General features: G+C 40.9%; 1 protein-coding gene across 1 annotated transcript in view; it reads left to right on the top strand.

The window, feature by feature from the left end:
• Nucleotides 1–26,122, top strand: part of LOC105687231 (nephrin) — a 227,332-nt gene that overhangs the window by 76,184 nt on the left and 125,026 nt on the right. The window contains exon 2 of the mRNA XM_025745991.2: nucleotides 4,127–4,256. Coding sequence (XP_025601776.2) covers nucleotides 4,127–4,256 — 130 coding nt within the window. The remainder of the gene's footprint in view (nucleotides 1–4,126; nucleotides 4,257–26,122) is intronic.

Here is a 26,122-nt window from a genome sequence, read left to right as displayed (position 1 = left end):
GCCTCTCCTCTCCTCTCTCTCTCCTTCAACCTCCGCGTTTATATGATAAAGAGGGACGCTTAAATATTATTTATACGTTCCGGCGAGGAGGGGGTGAAGGTGATGGGGAAAAGCTCCCGCAATAAATACTGAGTGTATGCTAATTTTTATGCCAACGATACGCCAACGCCAACGCCAACGCCGCTTAGTTCACTTAGCGAAAAGTTAGTACCTACCCCCACACTCTCTATATGTATACATACGTATGCGTACACGACCGGAGCCAACCCTAACCTACGCTAACTACCATCGCCGGTTGAAGGGAGGGAGAGAAAAAAAAAATTGTCAAATTTTCCCGAACTTGTCGGGTCATTGCATCAGCTTTGGAATATTCAAATTTTCACGAATCGCCGCTTCTCTTTTTTGCGCGTTTTTCATCAACGCCGAAAATATTTCAGGTACATTTAGAAACGTACGTCGATTTCTACGCGTAGGTCAGATCGGAGCGACGAAGAAAAATGAAGGGGTTCGAAGAGAGGGGGAAAAATGGAGGAAAAAAGAAAATCATAGGGTGGATTTAATTGGGAACGAATGATGCCGGAGTTGATAAATGAATATCGCCCCGTAGCCATTCAGTTTCGCAATCTGCTGCCGCTATTGCTATTGGCGATCCTGTTGCTGTTCGGTGTGCTGAGAGCACCTGTTGGCAGTTACTGTCAGCCCGATATATATCCGTTCCTTGCGGTCAAGATGGATTTGCCGGTGCTCCTGCAGCGGGAAAATGGACGGGGGAGAGGGGGCGGGGAAGGGGGGGGGGGGGAGGGGGGGGGGAGGGGGGACGGAGAGAGGAAACTGTAATTAATTGGTATAATAATCAATTGCCCGTACAGGAAATCGATCTGTCAACCAACGCAACGCTTCCGAAGCCAGCCACTACAACCCCTGTCAAAATTCCCTCTTTGACCCATACTCGCGTACGTATATAGATGCACGTATACGTGAAAGTGGAATTTCGTTATACACGCATACCTTATACTCCATTTCCAAGTGATACGCGGTTCAATGGTTATCATACAAACCATACCCGAACCTCAATGACACCAGCAATTTCACTTAATTTCACTTAGGAATCTATATCGCACGTACCATTTGCCGTAATTGCGATCGTCCTAATAATGACAATAATCATTATTATTATTATTATTATCATTATTATTGTTACAGTCAATATCGTTTCAGCAGTTAATTACCTGATTAATCGCCCGTTCCGAATGTATCAGACGACGAAAAAAAAGGGGCGATAGAAAATCAAAAAGAAAACACGGATACACTTGGATAAATTACTGTTTGTTCCGCGATGAGCTTCGTCTCGATTTTTCCCTGACAATGAGCTTAAAATCTCCACACCGATGAGAAAAGGAGAAGTGGGTACTAATGTAATGAAACGCTAAGAAATGGCCGTACAATGATATGAGAAAATACCGATTTTTTGATCTCGTCTCGTCGGTTGAGGTTTTTGAAAGCTCGTATCTTCTTGGAAGCCTACGGTTCGATTTTCCAGACTCTCCAGTTCTCCGTTTTTTCCTCTTTACTTTTTTTTTTTATTTTATTTTATTTTTATTCTATTTTATTTTCTACATTCTATCTTTTTCTAATACGCGGGGATTCCGTACATTTAGACGGTCCGTTGGAGCCGTATCTCCGCGATTTAGAATCGCCGTTGTCGTATATAGCATTGAGTTCCCGGTGCCGCGGCGTTGCTGCCGTTCCCGTTGTTGGAGAAGCTCGAATCGAACCTAGCTCGTTCTTTTGAATTGCCTACCGGAATTTGCGAAGAAATTGGACTTCCTGAGCGGCCTAACGGCTGCCCCTCCCCCCCCTCCCCCCGCTCCCCCTGCTCTCCTTCCTACCCTGGGTCGTTTCACCCCGTAACCTCCCTTTTCCTCCCCCTCACCTAGCCTCAAACCCCTCTCGAATCCTCCTCCGAGTCCTTTTGAGTCCTTTTCAGTCTTTTGAGTCCCTACGCGCAAGAGTCCTCTTCCTTCTCCCGCAGGCACCGCCACCGCGGATCCTCATACTTTCTTCCTCACCAGCCGTGCCCATCTCTTATACCTTTTTCCCTCGGCCCCTCTTTTTCCGTCCTTCTTCCCGCTTACCTATACCCACCGCGGGGTCGTCTCTCTCCATTATTTGCTTATTTCAAAGTAGGTTGGTAGGTAGGCAAGTACCAAGCTCCAAAAGCTCCGACCGCCCGACCTTCAACGATCCTTATACGCTGCCAAAGTTATTGCTGCACTTTTTTATTCCTCTCTCACATTTTTTTCTCCCCTGTCCCTCCTCTCCCTCCTTTTCTGGTACGTGCAAGGGTGCTGATCCCTTCCAGTACCTTCACCTTTTCACTATTCAACTTTTGGTTCGCACCAAATCTTCTTCTCCCTCATTCGCACTTTCCCTTTTTTCCATCTCATTTTTCAAAAGCAAACAAACTATCGAGAGAGGAGAACGGATGGATGCCGAAGGAATTCGTATTCATCCGTAACAAAATTAGCTGTTTCAATAAAACCCATCCGTGATAATTAAAGGGAAAAAATGTTGGATATCGCGCATTACGATCCGTAAGGTATCCAACCTTTTACCAATTTTTCCCCTCTCTTTGTGTTTCGTATGATGGTATTCCCGATGCGAGTGGAATAAAGTTTTTTTCTCGCAGTCATTTATTATTATTATTATTATTTCGTTTTCTTTGCATTCAGCTTCGTTTCGGTATTACATGGATAAATACCCGCGATAGGTACGTACAAATATTTTGTTCTGTACGCCGACGCAACGTGTATTTTCTTTGTAAGAATTCGTTGAATTTTATTTTTCGATCGGGCGGATCATCATCAACACTCGCGTATCCCTCGGGAGATCTAAATTTTCTACCCTTGTTTTTTTTTTTTTTACATTTTTCAACTCTCCGTGGTTCTGCCGGTGTATCGTTCCACAACGTGTGTACATTCGTTGTTGCTATCGTTATTAATTTTTTTTTTTATTATCCTTCTTGTTTTCAATATGCATCGCAGGTGTACGCGATACGGTACACGCGTAGAGCCGGTAGGATACGTTGCGTTATACGATACTTGAAAAAGTTTTTTTTTTTTTTTCATCTGCATTTTCACGATTGATAATTCATTTCGCAACGATACGCTCCTCCGATTGTACCCATTGAACGAACATACGTTATACTTTCATCAGAATTTTTTAATCACATACCAATGCGGTTCAACGCGTTTATTCACCGCACAGTTGTATACATATATATATGTATACATGCGGCGTGTGGTACCTACGTACGTACGTATCATGTAATAACGTATACGTAGCTACGGGGATATCCCGTTACGGAGCATTGGCTGAAATCAATTATTCCTTCAGGTATCGGCTCTGTGGTAGCCACGTTCATACTTATTACCAACGTACACAACTAACTATTCGACGGTCCGTGAACGAGAGACCCGCATACACGCGTTGTTACTTTCGATGCCCGGAAAAAGCGTTGCCGCCACTCCCGGCGCCGATGCTTTTGATGCGAAATAGTTGCAAACACGATAGGGAGAACCAATACCAGCAATAGCATCGCATAATGTAGCCGACGAAAATTTTCGACCCGCCACTCGGCACGCTTTCATCGGGTGGATAATACGCGTGCAGCGCGGCTATCTATAATAACCTCGCGCAATGTACGCCCCATTCGATGTACATATCGTACAAAATTCGATGTGCGGGTAGACACATATACGCGCATAGGTACGTACAAACAATATTTTACGCACTGTGCTCCGTTATAATTCGACCTTTCATATTTTACATGCGTTAAATTTGATTTTGAATTCTCCGATTCCTTTTTTTGATTTTTTTTTTTGGAATAATTAAATCAACGAACGAGTTACAATTGAAAGAAGATACCCTTATATGACGATCCGTCGAAACGGGATTCATGACGCCCACGTATCGTGGGTAGAGTGAAAAAATTAATCGGATCCTATGTGTGTCCCTGTGACAAAGAAATTGAAAAACAAAAAAAAAAAAAAATAACGTAGACCCGAAAGAAGGTGGGCGTGATTGAAAAATAATTTACCATTTTGTTTTGTCTCACGTGTTTCAGTTCCTCTGGTCGACGTGACGAGTGTCGAAGGACAGAACGTCGAATTATCCTGCAACATAACGCCGCCCAGACACGACAAACTTCACATGGTACTCTGGTATAAAAACGACGACGGCGTACCGATTTACACGTGAGTAAATTATCCCCTTAATTTTCATCTTAAAATTAGGAATCAACCGCACCGTCTTCGTCCCAGCAGCATTACCATGCGTGAGCAAAATTTTGTCCAGAAACTTTCGGACCGCGTTCGTGTATATTATTGCGAAAGCTAATTTGCGGTACTCCCTGGAATACGCTTAGGATTTTTCAGGGGGTTAAAACTTATAAGTTATGCGAACCGTGAGCGGCAGACATTCACCTCTCCTCCCTTCAATCAGGGCTAATTATAGCTCTGAACTAATGAAAGGGAACTTTTCCCCTACCACCCCTATACTTCCCCTTTATGTATTCAACACCTATGTATACATACCCGATATACACATTTATATGTAAAGAGGAGACACATACCGAGAAAAAGAAAATTAAGTCCTCTCTCCGACGTGTGTGTCGAAAAATGAATTGTCCGAATTGAATTTCGTTGGACGAGAACAGAAGAAAAAAAAATAAATAAGAAAATACCGCAACGATTTTCCGAAGTGATAATTGTTTTTCATTAGGCTTCAGTTTTTCATTATTATTATAATTTTTCTTTTTTTCCAACGCGTCTACTTATATATAAATTTGTTTACGAGGCTCGTATATACGCGGAGGGGTGTATTCGTTTAGTCTCATGGAAGGTAGTTAAGGATCGCGGTGATTAGGGAGGTGGGGGTTGTATAAGAATCGCTATGGAAAAGCTCGTTGGAATACAGGTAGTAAAACCTGCGAAGGACTGAAGAGAGAGAGAGAAAGAGAGCCGCGGTGCCGCGCATTTCAAAGATCGCAATCTCCCTCGTATACCACTCTCCGAAGCTATACCAAACCAACCCCCTGAAAATGAGGCTACCAAAACTAGGAATAACCGTTTCAAGGGTTATTTTTCACTCCCGCGTTATTGCTATGTAACGTTTCCGCCCACCTTCCTGTCCCTCCCCCCCCCCCCATCCCCACCCCTTCCACCCCTAATTCTCCGCCCAAGTTTATATTACTTTACGATTATTACCACGTACGCTCAAATTTTAGTCCCGACAAATCGTTACTACCGAACGTGAACTAACTTTCAAAAAATGAGGAAAAAAAAAAACAAATGGAACTAAAAACCTATTTTTATTTCACAGTTCTCCCTCGTCGTTTCGCTCGGGCCTTTTTAAATGGAAAAAAAAAGATTGCCCCAAAGAAATTGTTGTTAAAATTATTTCTGGCGAATATTTTTCCTTTTCCTTCGGAACTAACGAATAGCGAAAACGTCAGAGCAGACGGTATTTTTTTTTTTTTCTCACCATTTATTTTTCGCCGATACGTACAAAGTAGGGGTAGTTTCCGTGTCTCGTACATATTTTATTTATCTTGCGTTTGTATTTTTTTTTTTTTTTTTCGTCACGAAACCTCGCACTACATGGTGAAAGAACCGCGTTACGCGTGGATTAAAATGTCGGTGATTAAAATGAAAGAAAAAAAAAAATAAATAATTTCCAGACTTTCCCTCGACCGCTGCAAACGTGTGTACGTATATCTACTCTACCTACTCTAATATGAGCAGAACCCCCGTGGCAATGAAGATCTATATGTGTTCATTAAAAAGAACGCGTTACACTTACTGAAAAAACTGCTCGGTATTAAGAAAAAAAAATAGAACACAAAAACAACTTTAATAAAATAATTATAGACTCCACCCATGTATAATATACCTACTCAGCTGCGCGACTCCCGACGTCCGTTTCTGCTTCTGCATTGCACTACGTAATTATGAGGCGGGTGAAAAAATGAGTAGCAAAAAAAAAAGAAAGTGTAAAAGGAAAAGGAATGAATAAAAAATAAAATGAAAACGCGAAACAAGAAATAAAAAAGGAAAAAAAAAAAAAATTACAAGCTTGTGCAGCACGTCGGGAATTGTTCCAATTATTTGGATTAACATCGACTAACACATAAACCGTTTGTAATTATCATCATCATTATTATTATCACAATACGTTTATACAACTGGAATTAAAGTTTGTGTGTACGGAAAGAGAATGGAGGAGAGGAGAAAAACGGTGCGAAGAGAGAGAGGGAAAAAACGTCGAGGGATAAAAAAAGGAATCGGGGGTGTGGCTGGTATATAGCTTACAATCAGTTATATCTAACTACACTAATTATTACCCAACGCACGCCAAGCGCTCGGGTATTTTAGGTATTTCGGACTGCTTCATGGAGATTACCGTGTAGGTATGTACGTTACCACAGGGTGAAACGCGGCTATGGATAGGTAGGTAGGTACGTACGCGTAACGCAAATCGAGTTACTTACGTCTTATCGAAACTCATGTACACTTTAGATAGGCTGTGTATATAAATTAACGGAGACTCGCCTGTTTCGTTGATACGACACACTCGTAATAATTATTGGATCAACGTCATTTTCGTACGTTTATCGAAATTTCACTTATTTCCAAAATCACACGGTTCAGCCCAGGTGAAATTTGGCCACCTGCTCTTAGTGTCTAACGTGGTTCTCAGTTATTCGACCGGCGGGGGTTGTTTCCATTCCGTTTTTTTTTTTTTTATTTTGTTTTGAAAGATTTCTCCGACGTACGTCAAGTAAAGAAAACGTCGTTCGGCAACGGTGGGAATAAACGAGGCGAATCGTCGTCGAGGGGTATAAGAGTATGGGAAGAAGCGAGGTAGGAAAGGGGTGTACATAAGGAAAACGACGACGACGACAAGGACGACGACGAGGACGAGGACGAGGACGACTACGACGAGTGGCGTTACGAATCGAATCGAATCGAAACGAATCGAATTGGCTGAAACAGATGAACCAGATAAAACTCGATGAATACCCCTTTGAAATATTTACAATGTCGTTTGTCGCAAAATTGTCTTCGATAACCACCGACAGTAGCGACGCTGAGGTAACGGTGTTTTCGCTGGCCCTACGGAAGACGGTTCCTGAATATTAAAAAGGTTATAACGCCGCGACATCCCCGAGTTATCGTACACGTGTGTGTGTGTGTGCGTGTACGCGCATTCATACCTATAGACAAACCACGTCGACGTAAACGTCAAATACGTATATATATATATGAAAAAAAAATACACCCGTCTCTTTTGACTCACGTCGCGGTTTCAACCCTCCGTTTTCATATTTTCAAAGTCTAACGGCACCTGCACACGTGCACGTGCGATGAACGCGACGAAAAAAAAATCAAAAAAACAAACAAATAAAAAACAAAAAAAAAACAACCCCCACTCATCTTTACTTTCTCAAAGTCTCTATGCGTGCGCGAATAAAAAGAATGAAAGGAAAAAATGAAATGAAAGGAGAGACGAAAAAACAACTGCACTTGCGAGGAGTTTCGCATAATGGTGGAGCGCGCAAATTCGCGAGCATTTTACCCGTTTCTACAGGTAAAATATTTATTCAGTACGCCGTGGTTATTATAATTATACGTATAACCATGGTACACCTGGTATGATAACATCTGGGCGATGATTAACACGTGCCTTCATACATAGAAGCTTTTTATGTATATACCTACGTATGATACACGTATAAATAAGGGTTCGTAGATACGGCTTAATTTTCTACTCGTAAAACGCTACCTCTGCCTATACCTAGGCAGAGATAAACCTGTGACGGAGTCAAATAAGCCTAGAGAAAGGGGATGAAATTTTACGGAATGTATAGGGCTAAATTATGGGGTTTGCAGCGTACGATGTGATGTATCGCGGTGTAACGGGTGTGACGGTAAAAGGAGAGAAAAAAGAAAAAAAAAAAAAGGAAAAACGAAAAGGGAAAAATAAATGGGTAGAAAAAATAATACGCGGGAGGTAAGAAAAAGAGGAGGGCCTTATGTAGATCGATAAGTATGACGGCGTAAAGGAGAGGGAAAACCATCCCGCGCTTTTCTACCCTTATAACTCAGGAACAGGTATATTAAAGTTCAGGCCTTAGGTTAATCGCTCCGAAGTTCGCGGCATATCGTCAAAAAATTTAGTCCACCCGGGTCGTTCGAATGTGCGGTGTGACATTAAGAGTGAAAATGAAAAGGAAAGAGATGTATTAAAAGGGAAAATAATAATTAGGTAAATTATTCCGAAGGGTGGAAGAAGTACTCATCATTTCGGCGGCGCACAATGCTTTGATAAAAAAAAGAAAACGAGAGAATGAAATCCTTTTAACTCGGAGTTCGAACGCAGACTTTCTTTTATACGTCTCGTGAAAGTGTGTGATCCTTTTTTTCGAACTCTGCGAGTACTCCGTCTAGACGGGCAAAATTGGTCGGGGAACCTAATTAGAAATTAAAAAGCACCTTCGCACGACGTGACCCGAGGAAAAATTTTGGTCATAGTTTGCCGAAAGTGAGACGGAAGAGCCCAGGTCTCGAGGAGGTAACGTTGGGAAAATTACCACCGAGAATCCTTAGACAAAAATCTGGAAAAAAAAAAAATTGACGACGTGTGGGATCGATTTTGGATAAGTTCGGTTAAATAAGCATCCGGTCCCCCTTCATCCCTCGCTGACAACAAACGTTCATATTTTTCTCGCGCGTCTTCTTCAAGCTACACTTATTCACGTTACCCCGGTTTCGGTATCTCCTCGTAATCTCTGCCTCGAGATTCGCGGCGATGCCGGGTGTTCGTCGTTCGGTTTTCTTCATATATATACCTTTGACAGGTGGTTGATTTACGGTGCGTAAACATCGTCGCACATTTTCCGTACACTCGAACGGTTCGCTACTGTTAACGCGCGTCGGCCCCCGGGCTTCGGGATGAAATAAGTCCGGGAAAGAAGGGAGAAGGGAATTGTGCGATTTCTGTAGGCCGGTTCGCCGCGTACTTTATAACGTTATGTGAAACGTCGCGTTCGCTCCCATCGCGAAGGAGGCCGCGTTGCACGGGCTATATAGGTAATACATTAGATTTTTAACGTCCCCCATAAATTCTACCATGAAGCTGCGGTTAATTCAAACCATAACTCAACCAATCTACCATCTTTACGTCGCAACGCCGTTTCGTTACCGCGCGGCAATACCTTCGCATCGAGTTTCTCCGAACGCCAGAATTTCCCGCTTGTTTGTATTATCGTGCACCGATGACGACGTCCGATCGAAAATTCGACCCGACGAGAAAAAAAAAACGAAAAAAAATCCAAGCCGAAAGCTCGTCGAAGAATGCTGAAAAGTTTTTTCTCGCCGCGGTGCAGGGGTGGAAAACGGAAGAAAAAGAACGCCCCGATTTCTCATTAATTAAAAGCCTATCTATCCGCACAGTTTTTGTTTTTTATCGGTCGGAAAATTCTTGACCACAAAGGAAAAAGCCGACGAACTCCAGTTCAAACTATCCTTCTTCCGTGCGGTTCCGTCTCATCCGGCGCGGTAATTTTTTCACCTTTTCTCTCGCCAAGGATCTTTTCCGCGTAGTTCGTAATGGATGACCCCGTTGATCTCCGTGACCTCCGGGCGCGAGCAATCTAAAAATCTTTGAGAAGGATCTGCGACTCTCGGTTCGTTCCGTGCGCTTTTCTTCTCACCTATATACAATCAGGGTGATTGTGCGGTGAGATTTCCCCTCCGAAGTGCCAACTAACTTTATACGTATAGACGGTTGCTTCTCTAGGCTTAGAAAACGTCGTATTATGGGATGATTGATGGTGCCACCGAGTGTAGAGCTTGCAACGAGCCAACCTCAATTAAGACGTCTCCTCCTATAGCGACGTATAAAGGAGGCGACACATAGAGAATAATTATTGTTCCGAGTACGATCGAAGTCAAGTTGGCATAAAATCGTAAAATGATAATAAAACCGGAGCGAATAAATAAAAAAAAAAAAAATTGACGCTTGTTTTTCCCGCCTCTGTTTTTCTCTCTCTCTCTCTCTCTTCTCCGTGTCTTTCTCTCCGTTTGAAAATCGATCGAATCGCTTCGTTATTCCGGAATTATATTATAATTCCCCCGGAACGAATGATATTCGGCGTCGTTTGCGGCGGTGTTTAGGGGGGTCGGATGCGGGGCATGTGTCCTTGGGGTTCGGGGGTGACCGGGGGTGGAATAGGGGAGGGACCCACAGGATACGGTATAAAGCGCGAAACGTCAGCAAAGGTTATGGGCGCTCTGAAAAGCGTTTTCTAGCGCTAGTAGAAGTCGCAATAAACCGTTTACGAGCCGGCCTACAAAATGTAACTCTTCCACCTTCCACCTTTCACCTTAAACCGGCGGAAAGGAGGATCGGAGGGAAGGGAGAAGGAAGGGAGGCGTGGCCGAGAGAAGATACTCGCGGGGAAATAATGCAATTTCCCTGACACTGGGGCTTCAGTTTCGCGCGCTTTCAAACTACCATAAATTGGCAAATCGAATCCATCCATCCCTCGCTCTACCGCCGGGCATGTATACATGTATACCTTACCGCCGCTATACCTACCTCTATAATATCTAGATTCTACACCCGTGTTACTCTCGTAAGATTCCAAAAGTCGCGAGTCTCTCGAGGCTGAAATTTCAAAGCTTCTTTTTATTTTTTCTAACCGGCTATATCCCAACTTCGATTTTAATCTTACAAACCGAAACGTTTTTCACCCACCTATACGGGTTTTCCACACCTACGCGCTCGAATAATAGCCATCGCCCTCGCCGAAGATTCAATTTATAGGGTTACGTGTCGATCTTGAGTCCTAAAGTTATTTTTTCCTTTTTTCCCTTGTTTTTGGTTTTATCGAACATTTTCTTCAATTTCGCACCTCCTACGATCGTCCGATTCCAAAACTTTTCTCAGTTTGAGCGAGTGTCAGGTACCACATTCCTAAAAATGAGAAATTTAAAAAAGAAGAAAGAAAGAATATCATTACATATTTGTCGGCAATCATCAATTCTCTCATTAGTCCGATTCTACGAAGACGTAACCGCTGTTCCACGTGTACGTGTGAATAAATAGTACAAACGGGGTAAGGGGATGTTGATAACAAAAAATGAAAAAAAAAAAAAAAAACTTCAACCACGAAGCTTCTTGACACAATTTTGTCAATAAGCAGTACCTATATAGCGATGGTATATAACACGGCTCACTACTTGTTCTATATATTCTATTTCTCTCATTTAATATATATTTATTTATATCCCCGATCGTTAATCCACGAGTTCAGTTATCACTCGTGTGAATTGATTTTTTTTTTTTTTTTCTCTTTATGAATAATTATTATAATCACAATCAACGTAAGTCACCGAGTCAACTGCCAATTACTACCGTTCTTCAAAGTGTCAATAACATTAAGGTAACTGGGTTACACACCGCTAACAGGGTGAAAAATAAATTTTCAAAAAAAGAAAATACATGTTAACGACGATATAGGTATTCTCATGCTCCGCCCGTACCAACACCCCTAGCTCCACTCACACCTCGGTTTTCTTATAGTTTCCAACCGCACGTATCGCACATAACGATATACTCGGTGGGGGGGAAGGGGGCGCACACATAACACACCTATATCTTCCCACACGGAACGCAACGGGTTGAAATTTTACCTCTCGCACGCCACCGTCGCTGTAACGGCGCATGCAATTCCGAATATTCTTGACGGTGGTCGAGGCGGTGCGGCTTCGTCTCATGTACACGTGTAGATTTCTAATACGACGTAAGTTGTCGTTTACCGGTTTGTTCCTACGGCGAAATTCGCCCACCGTGCAGCATGTGAAAGTCCCGGTCCCGGTCCCGTACCGAGCTTCCCTCTCTCCCGCGACCACCTTCTATTCACTAATGAGGCTCTCTCCGGGGCGATTACACGTGCTGATTTCTCGCCTCGCACACCCCTCGCGCGTATTACAGGTACCACTATACACTCCTGTATTATATGCACCTGACGTGTGTATGCGCCGACTCTCCACCCCCCCAGCCTCTTAAGTAGATGTATACGTGTGTGTATACATATATACACGTGCATGCATGCATACCAATATCGTCCCACGAAGTACGGAAAACGAGGGTCGGTCGAACCCGTAATATCACGCTCCCTCGGGAATCTGTGTATAGATATGTATGTATGTATACGTAAACATGTACGCACATGTCCTCCGTACATATTCCATACATACCTATTAATATTTGCCCGCGTATATATATATATATTTATGTATTGAATAAACGTGTGTATGTGTACGTGCGTGTTATATGAATAAGTTGTACGTATGCAGGTAATAAACCGCATAGCACGACGCCACCAAAAACCGCAACAGCAAAACCCGAAAAGCTGATTTAAATCAACAAGCATTATTTAAAGCTTGAGCAGAAGCTTTGGGATGTAACGAAATTAACGAGCGCTCGTCTATTGAGTCGTGCATACCGATATTGTTAATTGTATACCGGGATAGGGGTGTGTTTTTTTTTTCCTTTTTTTTCCTTTTTTCATTTTTCACCGTTCGCCGATTCGATAAAATTGCATGTATTTTATCGTATTAAATATTTTCACTCGATAAAATTGGATGAAAGTAAGCGGTGAAAAGACAGAGGTATATTTGCGGTGGTAAAAAGTAGTGGAGTTTTAGATCCGTATACCGCATCTATTTTACCCTTTTATACTGCACTTGGTCAAGTATAAAGTCGCGTTTGAAGTCGAGTGCCTTTTTACAGTCGGGGCCGTTCGTTATATATAGCTACTGGATCTGGTTCTGGTTCTGGTTCCGCTTTTGCTTTTGCTTTTGCTGAACTGCGAGTCCGTTTCGCTTTTCCTCATACTGTACCTAACCCGTACCTACTCACCTATCTATGTACGTACGTACCTACGTCTAACCCTATGTACTTCTTTTGCGTCTGCAGTCGTATAACCAGTTTCATCCACACAGCGGTTGAAAATTCAACTGACTATAGCCGCAAGCGACGACCCTTTGAAGAAGTTTTCTACATTTTGTATATAACACTACCCCTCGTCGTCTTCCATCTTGAATTTTAATTTTTTTTTTTTCTACCCTTCTCTCAATTTTATCGTAATAATGAAAATTAGTAAGGTACGAAATAGAAAAGTGTCCTACGAGGATGGCGACGTGTGGAACTTTTTTTTTTTGGTTTCTCTTCAAGTTCTCTTTTATATTTTCGTTTTTCGGAAGGGGGTGGATCACGAGTGTAACTTCAAATGTTAACGAGGGTGATTACACTCTCATCCGGAGCTAAAGCGATCCTTGAAAACGTGTCGACGACACTTTTACTTTTACATGTACGGTATACGTACAATGTGTGCCCCGGACTGAAAAAAGAAGTTGAAACGAAAAAGAATAAATAAATAAATGGAAATAAAAAGAATGAAATGAAATGAGAAAAAAAAAAAAAAAAAAAAAAAAAAAGGAATCGCGCGACTCTTAAATACTACAATACGGAAGGTCGCGCCGAGAGGAGTCATTTCGCGGAGGACACATACATAAAAGGGGAGGAGGAGTTTGAAGAATTATTTTTCCCTACCGCCGGAAGTTGAAAACGAGTCGAATAGTCGAATAAAAGGGCTAACAGGGTAACTTAAACGTAAGGTGCAGGAAGTTGAAAATAGGGACGTCTGTGGAGATGAGGGATAAAGTTGCGGGGGTGGGGGGGGGGGGGGGGGGAGGACGGAAGAGGAAGAAGAAGATGAAATGAAAAGAAAGAAAAAAAAATGGCAGATGTGAAATTTGGAAGTAAAAAATATAAAAGCGGGAAGAAAGAAATGAGGAAGGAAGCGAGTACTTTAACCTTCCCTACCTACCTACTATTCTCACTGGTATACAAAGACGACGACTGCGACGATGACGACGACAAAGAACAGAAGCCTGGCTCTTAATATTAAAACAATTGCTGTACAGGAGGGCACCAATTTCCTTTGAGATCAACGCGCGCGAAAGGGCGATTTCACGACACCCACCCCTCCACCCCTATTCATCTTTTTCTTATTTTCGTATCTTCCGGTTATCCAGAAACTCAACTTACTGTACACACAATTATACAGCCACGTTTTCTTCGACGACGTCGTTCGTTTTTTTTACAACCGTCCACGATGTGCAGATTTTATAATTGGGGAAAGATCGCTGATTACTCAGCGGTGATTGGCCTCGACCTTTTTTTCTTCTTTTTTGTCGTCTTCCTTTTCAAATTTCTTTTTTTTTCAATTTTCTTCTTACTTTTTATACCGACCTTTGATTTTTTCATCCTTCCACCAATTGTATTTAATTAATTAATTATTCTATTTCTTTCTTTCTTCAATTTCGTTTCTTCGCTCTTCAATTTTCGTTCGTGACATTAATATTAGAAAAATCGGAAAGCTTTTCGGTTGTAATTAATTGATCAATTACTCGATCGTGCCTCTGTATACGTATATAGAACCAGCTCGACGATCTCCTCCATTCCGTTATATTTTACAATTTTCTCCGTCGGGGTTTTCAAACTGTACACGGAAAACTGGCGGGTCGAAAGAAAAGCAGGGGACAAGAAAATGAGAGGGAAGGAGAAACGTACGACGACTAAATAAATAAATAATAAAAAAGTGGAACAATGTCAATAATAACGATGATAATAAAAGTCGGGCTTGCAGGGCGTTGCGTCAAGGACGACGGTGATATATGCAAGCCTCGGGCGCTACCAGATGCAGGAATGCTCGGCGCTGATGCTTGCGTAGAGTTGCAAAACGGGTGGAGTTTTCTGTAGTGGAATAAAAATCTCAAGGTAAAAATACCGTCACGTATACTACCGATTCACGTGTTAGATCAAAGGTTGACGATCCGAAAGCGTAGTCGAACCGCCCCGCGCCCGTGCTTGCACCGCGGTGTGTGTTATACGTACGTACATGTAACGCGAATAGAAGGAGGAAGAGACGCGGAAATAAACGTGCAGCCTGGGAGACGAAGGCTACAGATTCAACGTGAGCTTTTTCCCTCTGAGGAGAAATGATTCTTCGAGTGAGTTCAGAGGGGCAAGAGGTAGAAGGTAGGGAGAGGAAGAGGGGGAAATAAAACTTGAAAAAAAAAATGAAGAATAAAAAATGAAAAAAAAAATAAAATTCAAGAATAAAAAATAAAAAACGAAAAGCAAGGGAGAATGAAAGAAAATTTTTCCCAATGCAAAAGGATTGCGGAAGATTCAAGTGCAGCGAGTAACGCTGCGTCCTACTCGTGCACTGTGTGTGCGGTCGTTCCTAACCGTACTCTTGAAAATCCTGGTATGTCGTACGTGTATGACTCGAGTAGAGGAGACCCTTGAACTTCCTGTAAAAGTGGAGCTTTGGGGCGAAATGAATTTTTCAAAATTTACACCCTCTTTGTTCTTATTTTATTCAGCGTCTTCTCAGCCGAACGACTTGCTGTTCTCTCTAATATAAATTTTCTATGGATGTGAACAAAAAAGAATATCTCTTCTTCTCCTGTTCCTTCGCTCCTTCCGGTCCACTGCCGAGAGTAAGACTTCGATAAACCGTCGAGGTAACTGCATCTCTTGCAGGAGAGGAAGAAAAAAAAAAAAAAGGAATGTGAGCAAAAAAAAAAACGCCGCTACTTTCTGCGGGCTCAGCAGCGATAAAAAACATTTGTTAGAAAACCCGCGACTGTTTGAACTTTTTTATTCCCCTCCCTGAAGTCCTCCCTTTTTTTCTTTTTTTTTTTATTTCGGAACATCGATTTTTCAACCTTTTAACATCCGTACCCTCATCACTTAGTTTTTTAGTTAACGATTCACATCCAATGGCGGCTGAGGTCAACCTGAAACGATTAAAATTCCGTCCTCGAAATCAGTAGGCAGAGCTTTTCTTTTTCCTTTTTTTCTTTTTTTTTCTTCAATGTTCGATCGAAGTTTTTCAAAGTTTTTCTTTTTTTGTTGTTGTAACGTTACACAATAATAATAGTCACGCGGTGTGTCTTCGATTTAACTAATTGAACTGCTCCCAGGACACCTGGCTTTTGACCGTATAAAATGAAAGCTCCGAGGTAAATATTAGACCCTGTTACGACCCTTTCTCATATTCCCGACCACTCAAAGTTATGTCATATACGTACCTCTATCCGACCTACCCTCAAAATAATTTTCTAACACTGTTCACATAATGTAACTTCGCAAGCTCTCGTATCACTTGACTTTTTCGTTTAGCTTTAAACGAAGTAAATTTCTCATTCAAATTGTAACTTTTAGTCGCAATTTATAAGCTGTATAAATATGAGGGTGCTTTTCATTTCGCGCACAACCGCCCGCACACACCCCGTATGTGCAGAGGTGAAAAAAATGAAAAAGTAAATTAGGGGTGAACAAAAAAAAAATAAAGGAAAGAGATGCATTGCCATAATTTTCTCTAGAGTTCTTCCAAAATTGTCACGGTGCGCGTACAATCGATGTATTTCGCTCAATTCTCAATTTCGAGAAAGACTTTTTCCATTCATTTTTTTTTTTTTCACCACGGGTGTCGCGTGCACGAAAATCGACGAGTTATAAGCGGTCGAACGATCACGTAAGGGATTCCCTTGGACCTTACGTCGCAGACCAGACGGAAGAGGCGGTGGATATGCGGGGGGAAGGGGGAGGAAAGGGATGAGAGGAGAAGCTGGACAAGTCTTGCGTGCAGAATTCTGTTGGAGCTTCGTTCGTTTGCTCGTTCGTTCGTTCGGGTGTGTTCCCATTTTGAACGGTGTTGCAGAGGTATAAGGGCGTCGCGAGAAGGAAGTACGAAGGAGGGAACGAGCGACCGCCCTTCGCCCCTTTAACCTCTACCGCTTTTCCTGCTCCTTCTACTCCCCTTGGGGCTCCGACGAACCACTCGCTTTGATCTTAATTTCATAGAGCGAAAGGGTCAAGAGGATTTTCGAAATGAGAAAATATCATTCGCCTCTAACGCTTAGACACTAGCTACCTAACAACACGTATTATTTATGTATATCCTAGCTCCAATAAACGTAACCGTACTCTCTCCGCGTTAACTGTACCTACTCTCCTCTTCCTCCCCCACGCGATGCAACGAAAGAGATGCGGAAAATTAGGGTCGCCCCGAACCGGCATGTGCGTCGGAAAAACGAAAAAGGCAAATGGAACAAGTTACATCGAGTCGAGGGTCTTTGATATCACACAATTTTTTTAAACTACTCAAATTTTTTCGTCGATCAAACCGAAACATTGGACTTTTTTTTTTCTAAATATATTCCCTCTCTCCCCTGATTCGTATTAGATTTTGACTCGATTTTTGCTCCACGTTATCATCGGTATATGTCGTTATTCCGCAGTCGAATGGAGGTATATTTCAGCGTTACGTAGTATGTGGGGTCGTACGGTGAACTGGACGTAGAAAATTTGAAAAAAAAAGAACGAAGAAAAAACTGCATTTTGATCGGAGCTTTGTAAAATCAAATTCGCTCAGGGGAGAGCTGCAGTTGTGTACATATATGTATGCGAAGAGTTGATATGCAGTTGAAGCTTTAGTCGCCATCGGAACGTCGTATATGTACAGATGTAATATATATGCGTGTATGTATATATATATATATACATAGAGAGAGATTTTTACATATCCTGGACGTTTGGAAATCGCGTCACGTGAACGCATGTATATTATGGTTTTTCCATATTCGGATATGAATCGAGTTATAAACCTGCACATGGTAGGAATGTACGTACTAGGTACGTAGGTAGGTACGTAGGTACGGTACCTGCCCACCTTCGGTTACCGCCGCTACGCTACGACCTGTGCCAAAAGGGACCATATAATGCGCCTATATTTATACCTACGTATACCAAGCTGAAGAGCGAAGGGTAAAAGAACGAGGAAAATGGCGAGCGAGTGAGAGAAAGGGATGGAGTTAGAGGGAGAGAGAGAGAGAGAGAGAAGTAAAAAGCGGAAGAGAGAGACGGAGAGATGGAGAGAAAGAGAGGAAAAAAGGGGTGGCGCAAAGCGGAATGCATTACACCCCTCTGCATAATTAAGGGAAAAAGCCCAAGCGATGAATACACATATAGGTTGGTGTATAAGCTGTAATATAGTCCCATGCAGCTATGTAGTTCTCCGCGTTCCCTTATGTAGTGTGAAATTTGAAAATAAAAAAAAAAAATTTCCAAACCACCCTCTTTGACTCGAACCACCGCACACGCACTCCCCCGTCAATCACTCGCACGTCCTGTCGATTCAATGGAAATTTCGTGCTCCTTCATTCCCTTCTTTTTTTTTTTTTTAATCCCCCCTCTCTCTTTTTTCGTTTCAACTTTCATTCCCTCTCTTCTTTTCGTTCGTATAATACGGGTATCCGTTAACCAGATATTATGTACGCATATGAAAATATATAAAATCACTCTGCATTTGTCATCGGTGATGTATTTAATTGCTCTCTCCTTTTTTTTTTTTTTTTTTTTTCTGAAATTTGTCATATAATATTCACGTACAGTGGGCGACTGAAGTGCGACGGTACGTGTGGGGGATTCAGAAATACGTACTGAATTTTTGCTCTATCGAAAACAGGTGGAGCTTTATGAGAAATGATGAAAAGAGATCGATCGCGGAAAAAGGATTTCGTATTTAATTCATTCCGCACGTCAATCACAGGCGTCGGGGTCGTTAAATGGAATTATATGAAGTTTTCTAGGCGGATTTAATACGCGGCGGCGTGGAATTTCGTGCAGTAGTGCACTTGCAACGTGGGGGTGATGATTTTGTATGAAAAGGGCGAAACGTATTGACAAAGAAAATATGAAAGAAAATCGAAAAAAGGAACCGACGCTGCGGATGGAGCGTGGCGAGAAAATTGCAAGAATTAGTTATCCGGCCGATCGATGCGAGTTGAATGAGATATGGACAGAAATGATGGAAATTGGGTACATTCAACTTGTCATTCGCAGAATAAGGAGAGAAAGATGAGCGGAATGATGTGGCGAAGATGCGGTGAAGATGAAGAATTGAAAAAGTAAGAAAAGCAGAAGAAGAAGAATGAGGGGAAGAGAACCCGCGGAGAAAAGGAATTATGGTAATTGCTAATTAATAGAATTCTGCAGAGGTTAATTAATTAGGCGTGCTGCATAATTAGCTAAACCCATCCTGCCCCACTACCCCCATCGCTTCTCCTTCACCTCCCTCCCTTTTTCCCTCTACTTCCACCGCCAAATTAACCAACCTTCGTCCAATCTCTTTTTTTTTTTCCAGGCATTTATACATACATAATTCCGTTTAACTTTGAAAATTGAACGCATGAATTTATAAACGATCGCGTCATGGCGGCTGAAACGGAACATTGAAAACGGGGTGGTTTTTTGATTTGGTTCGAATTTTTTTCGAATCGTGATAAATAACGTATCGCACAGTTTGGAGTTTCGCGGTGCAAATTAGGAATGAGTTTTTGAGTTTCCATGTTCGTTTTAGTTTTTGTTGTAGCTACGAAAACAGCTGTCGGCATCAATTAGAGAACGTCATACCCAAATTGTTGGCTGGTCTGGCGTGATTTCGGAGGCTAGACAGCTTTTAACCCCCTTACATTGCAGCTCGGAAACAAAAACACTTGTTATACGCCCGCTTTACATCATAGAATTTCTGTGCGGCGCACAGAACCTTGAAAGCTTTTTATTTTCGCTCGAAGAGAAGATTAAATAAGAGAACAAGAAAAAGAAAAAGAAGAAGAAGGGAAGTTCTCTCGTCTCGAAAATGGTATGAACTTGAAAATCCGCAAACGTCTAGATCCCAAAAGTGTTGTATGGATATATATATTTTTTATATAATCCGTGTAACCTCGCCCAAATGAACGTTACAACGGTTTGAACACTGCCACGGGCGGAACCATTCCGTCTTTAAGTAGTTGAAATAAAAACTCACTTTCATTTAGAATAATTAGTGTAAAAGCACCGGGTTTTTTTTTTTTCTATTTATCTCTCTCTTCCTCTTCGCTACTGCTGGCTTTTCCCCCTTTTCCTCAGCGCACTCTATTTTAGGCTCTGTAAGTACGTAGCTACGCTTATATACCATACGGATTCCTCGGCTTCGAGCTAATTCCACTTTTACACATCTTTCCCCGCAACGAAATGAAAAAACAAAAAATCCACGAGAGCAAAGGGAAAACGTTATAAAGGATGAGGGAAAAAATGAAATAATTAACGTGTAATTCACCTGCGCTACTTATGGTACAAGCAAATTACAGCGAGCATATAGCTGTACAATGTACACGTTTCGCTATTCTGAAAAGTTGATGAACGACCGGAACTAGGAATACCAGATGAGCCATGAGTTTCAAATTGTCGGCAATTGATCGATCTAAAATCTGATAAATCAAGGATATCTCGATGAGATTCATTCGCAGCTCGATTTATTCGGAAGATTCGTGTTCCTGGGATTGAAAAATATTGGAAGAGTATCTAACAAACGATTTTAAAAATACTTCATTTCTAGCCCCGAAATTGAGAAAATCCAAAGGGGTACACCTTGGATTTTTGTCGATTCTGGGTAAAGGAAAGATATTTTGTTTGATACGCTATTCTTATGTATTTTGGTCTCAGAAATCCAAAACTGGAAGTCAAATTGATTTATTTATAAAATAATTCGAGTTATCGCCGATTTTTCACTTCTTACAGCAGAAAAATTGAGATATCTCAAAGGAAAAGAATCGTAGCTCAATTTGGACGACGGATTCGTGTTCCTGAGCTCATAATGCATGGAAAAAGTGCCATACGATCAATTCTTATTCTCTCAGATTCAAATTCCTGGGTACAAATTACATTAAAATAGACGATAAAATGAATTTTTTATTCTTGATCCCAGAAAGCTGAAAATTGGCGATCACTCGGTCAGTTTTAGAGATAGATTAGTTCGGCGTTCGGATTCGGATTTCTAAGATCAAAATACATGAGAATAGCATGGGAAACCCAAAAAAAAAACATGTTAATTTTTGACCCAAAAATCGATAAATTTGCACGGGTTCAAATCCCTCTCGGTATTTGGGCCAATTTTTTTTTTTTCTTGCCAATTGATCGTATGACACTTTTCTGATGTATTTTGACCTCAGAAATCCAATTCTGGAAGAAAAATTGATCTATCTCTGAAATTGACCAAGTGATCGCCAATTTTCAACTCTTCGGGATCCAGGATAAAAAATTCATTTTATCGTCTATTTCAAGGCGATTCGTACCCAGGAATTCGAATCTGACAGACAGAGGATAATCGTATGGCACTTTTCTCATGTATTTTGACCTCAGGAACACGAATCCGTTGTCCAAATTGAGCCACGATTCTTTTCCTCCGAGATATCCTCAAATTTAAGCCAAAAAATGCGAAAAAATGAGGATAGCTGGGTCAATTTTAGAGATAGATCAATTCGGCTTCCCGATTCGAATTTCTGAGATCGAAATACATGAGAATAGCATGGGAAACCCAAAAAAAAAACACGTTAATTTTTGACCCAAAAATCGATGAATTGCACGGGTTCAAATCCCTCTCGGTATTTAGGCCAATTTTTTTTTTTTCTTGCTCATTGATCGTATGACACTTTTCTGATGTATTTTGACCTCAGAAATCCAATTCTGGAAGAAAAATTGATCTATCTCTGAAATTGACCGAGTGATCGCCAATTTTCAGCTCTTCGGGATCCAGGATAAAAAATTCATTTTATCGTCTATTTCAAGGCGATTCGTACCCAAGAATTCGAATCTGACAGACAGAGGATAATCGTATGGCACTTTTCTCATGTATTTTGACCTCAGGAACACGAATCCGTTGTCCAAATTGAGCCACGATTTTTTCCCGTCGAGATATCCTCAAATTTAAGCCAAAAAATGCGAAAAAATGAGGATAGCTGGGTCAATATTAGAGATAGATCAATTCGGCTTCCGGATTCGAATTTCTGAGATCGAAATACATGAGAATAGCATGGGAAACCCAAAAAAAAAACATGTTAATTTTTGACCCAAAAATCGATGAATTGCACGGGTTCAAATCCCTCTCGGTATTTAGGCCAATTTTTTTTTTTCCTTGCTTATTGATCGTATGACACTTTTCTGATGTATTTTGACCTCAGAAATCCAATTCTGGAAGAAAAATTGATCTATCTCTGAAATTGACCGAGTGATCGCCAATTTTCAGCTCTTCGGGATCCAGGATAAAAAATTCATTTTATCGTCTATTTCAAGGCGATTCGTACCCAAGAATTCGAATCTGACAGACAGAGGATAATCGTATGGCACTTTTCTCATATATTTTGACCTCAGGAACACGAATCCGTTGTCCAAATTGAGCCACGATTTTTTCCCGTCGAGATATCCTCAAATTTAAGCCAAAAAATGCGAAAAAATGAAGATAGCTCGGTCAATTTTAGAGATAGATCAATTCGGCTTCCGGATTCGAATTTCTGAGATCAAAAGACATGAGAATAGCATGGGAAACCCAAAAAAAAAACATGTTAATTTTTGAACCAAAAATCGATGAATTGCACGGGTTCAAATCCCTCTCGGTATTTAGGCCAATTTTTTTTTTTGCTTATTGATCGTATGACACTTTTCTGATGTATTTTGACCTCAGAAATCCAATTCTGGAAGAAAAATTGATCTATCTCTGAAATTGACCGAGTGATCGCCAATTTTCAACTCTTCGGGATCCAGGATAAAATATTCATTTTATCGTCTATTTCAATGCGATTCGTACCCAGGAATTCGAATCTGACAGACAGAGGATAATCGTATGGCACTTTTCTCATGTATTTTGACCTCAGAAACACGAATCCGTTGTCCAAATTGAGCCACGATTCTTTTCCTCCGAGATATCCTCAAATTTAAGCCAAAAAATGCGAAAAAATGAGGATAGCTGAATCAATATTAGAGATAGATCAATTCGGCTTTCGGATTCGAATTTCTGAGATCGAAATACATGAGAATAGCATGGGAAACCCAAAAAAAAAACATGTTAATTTTTGACCCAAAAATCGATGAATTGCACGGGTTCAAATCCCTCTCGGTATTTAGGCCAATTTTTTTTTTTCCTTGCTTATTGATCGTATGACACTTTTCTGATGTATTTTGACCTCAGAAATCCAATTCTGGAAGTAAAATTGATCTATCTCTGAAATTGACCGAGTGATCGCCAATTTTCAGCTCTTCGGGATCCAGGATAAAATATTCATTTTATCGTCTATTTCAATGCGATTCGTACCCAGGAATTCGAATCTGACAGACAGAGGATAATCGTATGGCACTTTCCTCATGTATTTTGACCTCAGGAACCCGAATCCGTTGTCCAAATTGAGCCACGATTTTTTCCCGTCGAGATATCCTCAAATTTAAGCCAAAAAATGCGAAAAAATGAAGATAGCTCGGTCAATTTTAGAGATAGATCAATTCGGCTTCCGGATTCGAATTTCTGAGATCGAAATACATGAGAATAGCATGGGAAACCCAAAAAAAAACATGTTAATTTTTGACCCAAAAATCGATGAATTGCACGGGTTCAAATCCCTCTCGGTATTTAGGCCAATTTTTTTTTTTCCTTGCTTATTGATCGTATGACACTTTTCTGATGTATTTTGACCTCAGAAATCCAATTCTGGAAGAAAAATTGATCTATCTCTGAAATTGACCGAGTGATCGCCAATTTTCAACTCTTCGGGATCCAGGATAAAATATTCATTTTATCGTCTATTTCAATGCGATTCGTACCCAGGAATTCGAATCTGACAGACAGAGGATAATCGTATGGCACTTTTCTCATGTATTTTGACCTCAGGAACACGAATCCGTTGTCCAAATTGAGCCACGATTTTTTCCCGTCGAGATATCCTCAAATTTAAGCCAAAAAATGCGAAAAAATGAGGATAGCTGGGTCAATATTAGAGATAGATCAATTCGGCTTCCGGATTCGAATTTCTGAGATCGAAATACATGAGAATAGCATGGAAAACCCAAAAAAAAAACATGTTAATTTTTGACCCAAAAATCGATGAATTGCACGGGTTCAAATCCCTCTCGGTATTTAGGCCAATTTTTTTTTTTCCTTGCTTATTGATCGTATGACACTTTTCCTGATGTATTTTGACCTCAGAAATCCAATTCTGGAAGAAAAATTGATCTATCTCTGAAATTGACCGAGTGATCGCCAATTTTCAGCTCTTCGGGATCCAGGATAAAAAATTCATTTTATCGTCTATTTCAAGGCGATTCGTACCCAAGAATTCAAATCTGACAGACAGAGGATGATCGTATGGCACTTTTCTCATATATTTTGACCTCAGGAACACGAATCCGTTGTCCAAATTGAGCCACGATTTTTTCCCGTCGAGATATCCTCAAATTTAAGCCAAAAAATGCGAAAAAATGAAGATAGCTCGGTCAATTTTAGAGATAGATCAATTCGGCTTCCGGATTCGAATTTCTGAGATCGAAAGACATGAGAATAGCATGGGAAACCCAAAAAAAAAACATGTTAATTTTTGACCCAAAAATCGATGAATTGCACGGGTTCAAATCCCTCTCGGTATTTAGGCCAATTTTTTTTTTTCCTTGCTCATTGATCGTATGACACTTTTCTGATGTATTTTGACCTCAGAAATCCAATTCTGGAAGAAAAATTGATCTATCTCTGAAATTGACCGAGTGATCGCCAATTTTCAGCTCTTCGGGATCCAGGATAAAAAATTCATTTTATCGTCTATTTCAAGGCGATTCGTACCCAAGAATTCGAATCTGACAGACAGAGGATAATCGTATGGCACTTTTCTCATGTATTTTGACCTCAGGAACACGAATCCGTTGTCCAAATTGAGCCACGATTTTTTCCCGTCGAGATATCCTCAAATTTAAGCCAAAAAATGCGAAAAAATGAAGATAGCTCGGTCAATTTTAGAGATAGATCAATTCGGCTTCCGGATTCGAATTTCTGAGATCGAAAGACATGAGAATAGCATGGGAAACCCAAAAAAAAAACATGTTAATTTTTGACCCAAAAATCGATGAATTGCACGGGTTCAAATCCCTCTCGGTATTTAGGCCAATTTTTTTTTTTTCTTGCTCATTGATCGTATGACACTTTTCTGATGTATTTTGACCTCAGAAATCCAATTCTGGAAGAAAAATTGATCTATCTCTGAAATTGACCGAGTGATCGCCAATTTTCAGCTCTTCGGGATCCAGGATAAAAAATTCATTTTATCGTCTATTTCAATGCGATTCGTACCCAGGAATTCGAATCTGACAGACAGAGGATAATCGTATGGCACTTTCCTCATGTATTTTGACCTCAGGAACACGAATCCGTTGTCCAAATTGAGCCACGATTTTTTCCCGTCGAGATATCCTCAAATTTAAGCCAAAAAATGCGAAAAAATGAGGATAGCTGGGTCAATATTAGAGATAGATCAATTCGGCTTCCGGATTTGAATTTCTGAGATCGAAATACATGAGAATAGCATGGGAAACCCAAAAAAAAAACATGTTAATTTTTGACCCAAAAATCGATGAATTGCACGGGTTCAAATCCCTCTCGGTATTCAGGCCAATTTTTTTTTTTCCTTGCTTATTGATCGTATGACACTTTTCTGATGTATTTTGACCTCAGAAATCCAATTCTGGAAGAAAAATTGATCTATCTCTGAAATTGACCGAGTGATCGCCAATTTTCAGCTCTTCGGGATCCAGGATAAAATATTCATTTTATCGTCTATTTCAATGCGATTCGTACCCAGGAATTCGAATCTGACAGACAGAGGATAATCGTATGGCACTTTCCTCATGTATTTTGACCTCAGGAACACGAATCCGTTGTCCAAATTGAGCCACGATTTTTTCCCGTCGAGATATCCTCGAATTTAAGCCAAAAAATGCGAAAAAATGAGGATAGCTGAATCAATATTAGAGATAGATCAATTCGGCTTCCGGTTTCGAATTTCTGAGATCGAAATACATGAGAATAGCATGGGAAACCCAAAAAAAAAACATGTTAATTTTCGAC

Source organism: Athalia rosae, chromosome 3, assembly GCF_917208135.1.
Source record: "Athalia rosae chromosome 3, iyAthRosa1.1, whole genome shotgun sequence".
NCBI lineage: Eukaryota > Metazoa > Arthropoda > Insecta > Hymenoptera > Athaliidae > Athalia > Athalia rosae.
This window is presented reverse-complemented; position numbering and strand designations above follow the sequence as displayed.